At 42.0% G+C, this 9,746-nt stretch overlaps 1 protein-coding gene across 3 annotated transcripts in view; it reads right to left on the bottom strand.

Moving 5' to 3' along the window:
- Nucleotides 1-105: 105 nt before the first annotated feature.
- Nucleotides 106-9,746, bottom strand: part of TP53BP2 (tumor protein p53 binding protein 2) — a 38,676-nt gene continuing 29,035 nt past the window's right edge. For all 3 annotated transcript variants that reach the window (XM_004691330.2, XM_012731413.1, XM_012731412.1), the window contains exons 14-17: nucleotides 9,302-9,435; nucleotides 6,695-6,861; nucleotides 3,014-3,213; nucleotides 106-819 (exon numbers count right to left, since the gene is read on the bottom strand). In XM_004691330.2, coding sequence (XP_004691387.1) covers nucleotides 778-819; nucleotides 3,014-3,213; nucleotides 6,695-6,861; nucleotides 9,302-9,435 — 543 coding nt within the window. In that variant the 3' untranslated portion in view covers nucleotides 106-777. The remainder of the gene's footprint in view (nucleotides 820-3,013; nucleotides 3,214-6,694; nucleotides 6,862-9,301; nucleotides 9,436-9,746) is intronic.

The raw sequence follows: 9,746 nt of genomic DNA, 5'->3' as shown, positions 1-9,746 counted from the left end.
TTTTTAGCAGGCTAACATATCCCAATGACAGTGAATTTTAAACAAGACTTTCTGTCATCAAAAACTAAGACCAGTTAAAAGCTCAGAGTCAAAAAATTTTATTACAATTGTTCTTAAAGTCAGTTATCTTGACAAATATCATAGGTAACTACAGCATGTCTCTGATTTCCGAGATATAAAAGACAATAAATACAGACTCAAATTAGCCTAAAAATTAAGATGCTAAGTCTAATTACCTGTAGTGTAGCTTAGTGTCAGTATTTCAAATATATGTGTAACTCTTAAGATGCTACAAGAAGTTGTGTAAGAAAATTATTGCTCACTGACAAGCAACGAACAGCTCCTCACTGACAACACAGTGTCTGCACCACTGAGTCTTCATTCCAGTGCCCAGTGTTGGAGTGCTCGAGCAGACGCCACCAGGGCACACTGGTCCTTTCGAGTGGAGGGCAGGCATGGGCTGGAAAAGGGCAGGACAGAAAATTGCCAGCAGCCCCAGGGAACACAGTCCTGTGTTGTGGGGAAACAGGCCTGTCGGTGGCTCTCTGCACACCACGCAGAAGGCCTGTGCTCCGCAGTGCGATCAGCGAACTTCCATGCTCCATTCACCCAGGAGCAGTGGATTCTTCAACCCTTCATCTTCTTCCAGAGCACATTCTTCATTGCTTTCAAGTTACATTGTCATTAAAATAGTCTCAGGAATTTTTTGCCAAAAATAATCACTTTCTTAGTGATAATAGAGATTTAATTCTTCATTAACTAAAATTCTGTAAAGTTTCAGGCCAAGGTCCTCTGTCTTGGTTTAATTCTTGGATACAGCTGTAAGAGAGTTTCAAAAATATTTACCATAATATACAGATGTGGGAGTGTAACAAGATTTTAATACTAGAAGCACACCAAGATCCACATTTAGCAACTCCGACAAAGGACACACGAAGGCAAAATTCCATGAGAACACTATCCATTAACTCCACTTGTGCACTTGTGAACTGTTAGTCACGGCTAAGAGGAAGAAGGACTGCCAGGATTCCATTCTGAGGGAGGAGATTAGAGGTTAAAGTCTCTCTAACTTTATTCATAATGAACATAATGTGGTGTGATGGGACTTGAGGCTGTGGGGAAGAAATGCCAGACTAAAAGTCTACAGGTTTAAGAAAGGTAAGTGGAGTTTTTGTTTTGTAGTTTTGTGTTTTCCATAACAAGAGCTAGAGAGGAGAATGTTTGTGAAGGTCGTATGACCTCCAGACTGGAAGCCAAGAGCAAGTCAAACTAGTAATTCAGCTGGGAAACAAAACAAAAGCCCTCCTGCTCACCCCACTTCCCTAAACAGAAGGGGAAAGGTTTACTGAAAGACTGTTCTGACTTCCAGCCAAAACTGAAAAACTAGCCGGTGGATCAATGTTAATGTTAAACAAAGGACTCATTTTCTAAGAAAAGATATTTAGTCAATACAAATTTTCTAAACTCATGTTAGAGCCTCCATCTAAAAGTTCAACACTTTTACCAATTTCCTTTTTTAAAAATCTCAACACAAAAAAGCATGAAAGGCCAATTCTACCCAGAAGATTTCCAAAGGACAAAGAATATTTAAATGTCAGATTAAAGTGAAAAGAAAACCTTTCCTTTGACCCACTGGATTCAACACCCTGGGAGAGCCAGACACACAGGCAGAGCCCAGTCTGCCCTCTGTGGCTCCCCAACTTGGGAACCAGCACGCACCCCCCAGGGAGCAGTACCCACAGGGCCTCTTTGTTAAACAGATGAAAAGACTCGAGCCGCCGGGTTTTGGGAGGGAGAATCTTCCCCAGATAATAAACTGTAAAAAGTAGAAATGCTTAACTTGTTGTGAGACTTATTCGAGAAGGCAAGTGTGTGCTAGAGTCTTCCCTGGAATTAGAGGCTTTGCGGAAGGGGTCGGGGGTCGTGCCAAAGAAAACAGCCTTTGTGTTTCTAGTTCTGTCTGGTAATCTGAAATTTTCTGTAAAGGGTTCCATGGCCTGATTTTTTTACTTTCCTCCTCCTTTATAATTTACATTATGATCACACAAATATGGCCTAAACCTAAACGTTCACTGAATCAATTTTGCCATGGGAAGGCAGCCATGGCGTGTGACGTCCTCTACCTGCACATGAGACAGGCAAGTGGGGGTGGGGAGGCTGCGCTGGTGCGAACCCAGCCAACCAGGTCTCCACTCTGGGTCACCTGCCCACTCCAGAGTGCCGCCTGACAGCGAACCTTCAGGCATAGCCCGTTCACGGCCTCAGTGCCAGCGCAGAAACTCCACATGGGCCGGATAGCGGCTGTCCAAAGTCGGTGAAAACACAATAAATGCCTTCCGGAGGGCTCGCACAGGGCTCTGGAGGGGCCTCGCCCACTCCTTCCACTGCCTGCCCCCCCACCTCACCCGGCAGAAGCTGCTGGTAGCCACGGGCCCTTCCTCCCCTGGCCTCTCCTTGCTTCCTAGCCAACAGTGGCCTGGGCAAGAACTTTTTTTTTTAACCTTTCAACTTTTTTCTCAAGTCTCTCATTATTCCTCATGCATTTAACCCGAAGCACATATAATCTAGAAGGGAACGTTTGTACTTATGAAAGAGCCTAAGGCTAATAGAAGTGTTACTGGTTTATAGGTGCTGATAAGACTTTTTATTTCCTTGGATTTCACAAAACTTAAGAAAGAACAGAGAATCTTGCCTCTAGGTCCTGTTCAAATTCTACCAGAGTTGCAAATCCTGATTTAGGTAGATTTAAATTTTATTTCCAAAGTCCAAGGTCAATTCCCATCACATCATCCAGTAATCTTTATTCTATTTATAAATGTGCACATGACTCCTGACCTCTCAGGGCTGGCAAACTTTAAATGTGCCACTGATGATAGGAATCAGTGAAACCACCCAAAACTGAAAACCTCATGTCTCATTAACTAAGGGCAGTAGCTGCAATGTTTCTAAAGCACTCCGCATTTTCGAAAGGCCCCGCTCTGGCTCAACTGAAGACAGGAGCAGCCGCACTTACCCCGAGCAGGTTCCGAGGCACGTAGCCTTCCCGGTCACTGAGGCGCGCCCACCACCACTCAAGCTCATCCTCGTCCTCCCTGCGCACGATGGTCATGCAGTCTCCTTCCTTCATGGGCAGCTCATCATCGTTCTGAGGCTCGTAGTCCCAAAGTGCATAGATGACGCCTTTATTCATTATGCCCATTTTCTCCTGCACGCCTGAAATCGTGACAGGGAAACAGAATGCCTAAGTCAGAGCGCATCCTCACCATTAAGAAGTTTCGCCTTCACAGAACCTGAGTGAGAGGAAGAGGGTGCCAGGGCAGTGTCAGGGCTGCCTCCCTGAGCAGCTCCAAACCCACAAATACCTCAGAAGCATTTCTCAAAACAGCTTACTCAGATACAGAAACTTTCACAAGCCCAGGAGCAAGGAATCTGGAATACTGAAGTGATCAACATGTCTGTCAAGTTTCTGCCTACTCTTAAGTGTAATGAGCAAGGAAACAAACTTCTTCGTTCTTCACCTAAAATTTAGAAGCAGAGAGAGGAAAAAAGGCCCAGAGTGTTGTGTCCACTAAAGTGGTCTCTGAGAAATGTAGGGAATGATGAATGATAAAAATTATAAAGTTGCTTCATGTTGTATGTTACAATGCAGCAATATAACTAAATGTTTTAGACACACTAAGTTTACACACAGTCATCTTTGAAAATAAAGAGAGCCAGTTTTCAATATTCTACAAAGGGTCAATTCTTAAAAAACAAAAACCTCAGCCCTCGCTGGTGGCACAACAGGTTAAAGTGCAGCACTTTAGAAGAAGAGCTACAGCTACTTCAGTGCGAGTTCGATCCCTGCCCCAGAGGTGAACCACACGGCGCAGCAGACCTCTCCTGACCTGCCTGCTGCTTCCCCTAGCAGTGTACTTTGACTTTATCAGTCAGCCTATTCTGGTCCCCACTCTGTCTCTGAGGAATCCTCTCACTGCCCCTTGCACCTCTGGCCTGCATAAATAAATTTTTAAAATTAAAAAAATAATAATAAAGAATCCAAACTCTAAAACAAAATCTAAAAGCTGGGATGGGAAAAATTGTCGAGTGCTCCACTTTTTACCAGTGTTAGTTACAGATTTGTAAATTACTACTCCTTCAAGCTTTACCTTTTCCATCTATTCCTTCCTATCCCATAGGGCACCACTGGGGACTAATGACTGCCAGGCAACAGGAGGAAGCAGAGTGCACAGTTCTGTGTCTATTACTTTCCCCGTAACGTTTTTAGGAAGGTGAGGAAAATATCTGCATCCTTTGAATAGCCAGGTAGCTCACTCATGCGAACACCAAGTTATTAATTACAAACTTGCCATTCCTTATCAACTAACATACACAGCATGTAATACAGCTCTCATTTGGGGCAAAAATGAAAATTTTCTTTTCCAAAAGAATATTCTGCCAATATCAAGTGTCAGGATTCCACTAGTGGAGACAAATTTCCAACTACGTGTTTAAGTAAGATCTCCAAAACCTGACAGAACCACAAGGACAGTAAGAGCTGACAGAACTGTAATTCCATAATGTTTGAAAGCTGGCCAGATTCTTTATTTGACTGGGGTGGGAATGAGAAAGAGTGTAGGATAATTTTGTTACACTCAAAATAACAACTCATGATCTGTTTCCAAGAAATCATTAGGAGTGGAAGTAAATGCCTCATTTCTTTGTTATTTACCAAACATTTTTGAGGGGCCTAAAAACAGGCCCAATGTCACTGGTAATTAAGGGAATGCAAAGTAACCCTCAATATAATATCATCCCAAGTCTGCCAACTGTCAAAGAGAACAGAGAACAAAAGGTAGTCTGCTAGGTATGATCAGGGCAACCAGCACTTCTAACTCTGGATAGATGCACTGATGATAAAAATACATTCACAGCAGCAGTATTTATAAGTGAATAAATAAAAACCCAATGTCCATCAAAAATAGAATGAAAAGATAATTGTATCATCATAAAACAGAACAGTATAGCACAGTGAAAATAAACAGTGGCCACATACAACATAGCACTCTCCGAAACAATGGTGCAAGATACAAGCAGCCACAGGATCACAGCCCTGTTTTATTTTGTGGAAGGGTAGAAAGCAGGCAAAACTGGACAGTATCAGCCACAGTAATCACACACAGCTAGCAGCTATTTTTAAAAGCAAAGAATATTAAATATGAAAAGCATAAAATTCAAGGTATAGTCACTACAGACATTGAGGGCTACAGACATTGGTAGGGTGGGAGCCCAGGTGATGCCAGAGAGCCTTGGAATGTTCTGAGTCCCAAGTCAGCTACACTGACATTAACTCACCGTGTTCACCTATTATTATTTCAACTGTGTATCTATACTGTCGTCACTCTTGGCAGCTATGACATTTTAATACATTTAAAATATTTCTGATCAGATGTCCCTACTTTTAAAAATCACATTCCATATTTAAATATAGCCCAAGACGGCCAATAAATTTAATACAGCAAAAGCTAAACGCATTAGCTTTTTTTTTTTTTTTTTTTTTTTTTTTTTTTATTCATACAGAACTGGGGTACAGGCCAGAGATGCGGAGGGTGAGGGGCTTCACCAGAGACAGAGTGGGGAGCAGAACAGGCAGATCGACGAAGTACACTGCTGAGGGGAGCAGAGGGCGGGTCAGGAGAGGTCTGCCACGCCATGTGGTCACCTCCGGGGCTGGCGGGAATCGAACTCATGCGGAAGCGGCTTTAGATTCTCAGTGCAGTGCTTTAACCCGCTGCGCCACCAGGGAGGGTCCAACGCATTAGCTTTTGAACAGTATGTTAATATAACAAAATGTTGTTTGATCCAGAATTCAGGAAATAAATATAATTCATAAATATCAACAATAAAATCTAAGAGCTGAGAGAGAGAGAGAGAACTGGTTGGTGGCTTTCCCTCTAGCCGCTCCCTTCTGAGCAAAGCCTGCCAAGCAGCCGGGGGAAATGGGCCGGCAGTCAGACACAGGTGTCCTTCACCGGGGCCTGGCAACCAACCGGCAAGCAGCTTCCACAGCTTGAGGGATGGAGTCCTGCCCCTCATTTGTCTCTCCCTTTCCTCTTCTCAAATACTCTTAAGCCACACTAAAAAGAAACAGCCCTCAACTTCTAAGTCTCGTAACCAAAAAAATTTTCCTTATAAACAAAAAAGCCAATCAGCACATTTTCATAGAAAACGTCAAGTCCATTTTATTCTGGTGGACAGAGTTGATGTTATCAAGCAGTCATAAACTCGAAATTTTAAAAAGTAAAAAAATTAACTCCAAAATATATGTTCCTTCTGTTTGACAAGGTTGCTTACGTAGGAAACTTGGATTAACTGAATTCTTTATCTTGACACTGGCTTTCTCTTGACTATCTTGGGAGGAAAGAGTGTTTACTTATTTGCAAAGATGCAGCATCAGTCAGAGTGGTTAAACCTAAGTAAAGGCCTTTCTGATGGCCACACAGCACTAGACAGACACTGCATCATGGTCCCCGGCGGGGAAGATGTCTTGACACAAGTGCTCTAAGTGCACGCAAACAAGCTGTCCCCAAGGCTGACCTATGGACTATGTGAAAGGCAGAAAGCAGAAATGTTTCCAACTAACAGAAATCCTCGTGATTATACCCCAGCACAGATCAACACAGAACCAATGTATTTGGTTCTAGGTGTCACGTACCATAAAGAAACTGCGAGCACTGGGTGTAGCCCTCCTCCATTTCCTCGCACTTATCTGCAGCAGTCTGCATGTCACTGTAAGTCATGGCAAACACCGCGGCTCCCGATTCCACCAAAAACTTACACACCTGGACGTTGTTGCACGAGGCAGCACAATGCAACGGGGTCCTGCAGGGTAAGACACAGTAATGGTTGGAAATGTTTTTCTAAATTGAATGACATCTGTACGAAATCTGTACATAAAGTTCTTCAATCTATCATTTACTAAGCCCGTTTTTGGAAAAAACTCTTACAAGGTTATTTAACACCAGTTAAGCAGAGACACTCTGATGAACCCATCAGAGAACTACAGCACCAGGGAGACATCAGGGTACCGGACCACATGGGCCTGGGTGATGTGGAGATAGAGAAACCAAGGGAATGAGAGAAGAACATGACATTGTGTGATAATCTAAGAGGGCAAAATGCAGTTGTTCCTATGCACTGGAGTACTCAGTTTAATTATTTCTGCTAGAGAAGGGACCACAGTCTAAATTACAAACCTTCACTCAAAACATGTACCTTTAAATTAACATCCCTTTATCACCAATTTTGAAGGAATTAAGTTGCACATAAGGAACTACTATCTTTATCTAGCATTTAGAAATCAAAATTAAATTTTAATCAAAAGCAATCATCAATTCAAATCAGATTATAAAATATACAGATGTTAATCTATTTTAGGCAGCTAGATAATAGCAGGAACTTATTAATTAATATCACTAAAGGGGATCTTCTCCAGCATCTTACATGTTTCATGACATATTATAAGTGACCCAGATGAATAGTAAAGATGTGGCAAGACCCAGCACCCCTGCCCAAACTCAGAAGATGAGTGGAGAACGTCACATCAACTCTGAAGTACACAGATTTTGCTTCTTTACTCTTTTCTTTGGTCCCTGCTTCATTTTGGCACATACTTTTTATAAGAAAAATCACAGTTTGGGCCCTCCCTGGTGTCGCAATGGGTTGTCGCAACACTATGAAGCTATCTGCAGCCTCTGTAGCACAAGTCAATCTCTAGCCTGGGAAGTGACCCACATAGCACAGCAGACCTCTCCTGACCCGTCTGCTACTCCCCTCAGCAGTGTATTTTACTAGATCTGCCTGTTCTGCTTCCTACTTTGACTCTGGTGAAATCTCTCACCACCCCTCCCCACACACATCTGGCTTGTACCCCAGTTCTTATATGCATGAATAAATCTTTTTTTTTTTTTAAGATTTATTCATTTATGCAGAACTGGGGTACAAGCCAGAGGTGCAGGGATGGTGAGAGGATTCAGAGACAGAGTGGGGAGCAGAACAGGCAGACTGTCGAAGTACACTGCTGAGGGATGCAGTAGGCAGGTCAGGAGAGGTCTGCCGCGCCATGTGGGTCACCTCCCTGGCAGGGGATTGAACTCGCACTGAAGTGGCTTTAGCTTTGTAGTGCTGTGCTTTAATCCACTGTGCCAACAGGGAGGGCCCTTAACTGCAAGATTTTTAACAAGAGAAAATTTAAATACAATTTAAACTTCCAATATTAAGGAAATAAGGACATTATGACACAATAAGAATTCATTCTGCTTATGCTGTAAAGCCCCAAAATTAAGCTAAATAAAGTATATGAGCTTGAAAGAAATACAGTAAGCTATTAATGATGCTTCCCTACAACTGTGGAGGGCAGATGGCTGTTTTCCCTTCCTGCTTCTCTATTTTGTACATTTCCCACAATGGGCAAGCACATATTATTTTTATGAAAATAAATTTAAAACTTATAACCAAAATACTTACCCCCAGCATTATTATAAAACAAAATTGAAAAACAATCTAAATATCTAACAAGAGAAGAGCATCATGATGAATGAGAACACAGCGTGTGAGGGAATGTGGCTACTCCAAATCTGTGTCTCCTATGCACAACATTCTCATGAATGAGAATTTGGGATGAAAGTCTAACTTTTTCTCATGTCGAAAGAAAAATTGGCTATAAAATTATAATACTGCATATAGTGTGATTACAATTTTTAAAAAGTCTATATAGAAGATAGCAAATTTTTCTATTTTTTCCAAAAAAGAAGATATAATTCAAAACTTAAAAATACAGAATTCATTTTATTATTAATATTAGGAGTGACAGTAACTTATGAGAACCTTTATTACTATTTAATAGTAATAGTAGGCCATTATCCTCCACATCCTGTGTTTTACACTGTAACAGTTCCACAAAAGGCTCCATGAAACATTTGGGAAAGGTTACAAATCACAATGCCCCCTTGGAGACACACAAAGGACCTTAGTATATTAAAGACTAAGAAGTTTCAGGGGATTCGAGGAAGCTTGCTTAAGCATACTCTTGAAGGGTCTTCCTTCATGACATTTCTTATTTTATTTGCTTCCAGAAAAGGACTGAGATGACTATGACATGAAGACATGTTAATTCCTCAAAAATGTTTAACACACTTCTTCTAGAACAGAACTGTGTGAGGACATATACTGACATACTCATTTGCCTTCCAACAGCACCTACTTGACTGCTTGTACAGCAGATGTAAGTGAAATTTGACTGAAACGCAAAAGAAAATCTTACCATCCGTCACTATCAGCAGCATTGACATTCACACCGAACTGTACCAGGAACTTGACAATTTCTGTGTGGCCTGCACACACAGCATTGTGCAGGGCGGTGATGCCTTCATCATTGGGCAGGCTTGGGTCATTAACCTGTAACAGCAAAAAGGGAGACCATAACTCCCGTTCTGTGTCACCTGAACTGCCACTGCTTGCTGGCTCCTTAGGGTCAAGAGAACAGAAACAGACTCTTGTGACTGTTTTTAAAAAATCATAATTAATACCTACAGGCACCAAGAAAATTGCATCAAAATTAACTTTAAAAATAAGACAGACACATTTTGCAATGGGATGGGATGAAAAATGGGGGGAGGGAAAGTGCACTGGACTATGGTGATGGCACACAGGTGAATTGGTGGTGGGAAACCCACAGGGATTACAACTGAGGTGGGAAAAGGCACAAA

This window comes from Condylura cristata, unplaced genomic scaffold, assembly GCF_000260355.1.
Source record: "Condylura cristata isolate star-nosed mole 26May11 unplaced genomic scaffold, ConCri1.0 scaffold00030, whole genome shotgun sequence".
Classification (NCBI taxonomy): Eukaryota; Metazoa; Chordata; class Mammalia; order Eulipotyphla; family Talpidae; genus Condylura; species Condylura cristata.
Note: the sequence above shows the minus strand (reverse complement) of the source record. Positions and strands in the feature narration are given on the sequence as shown.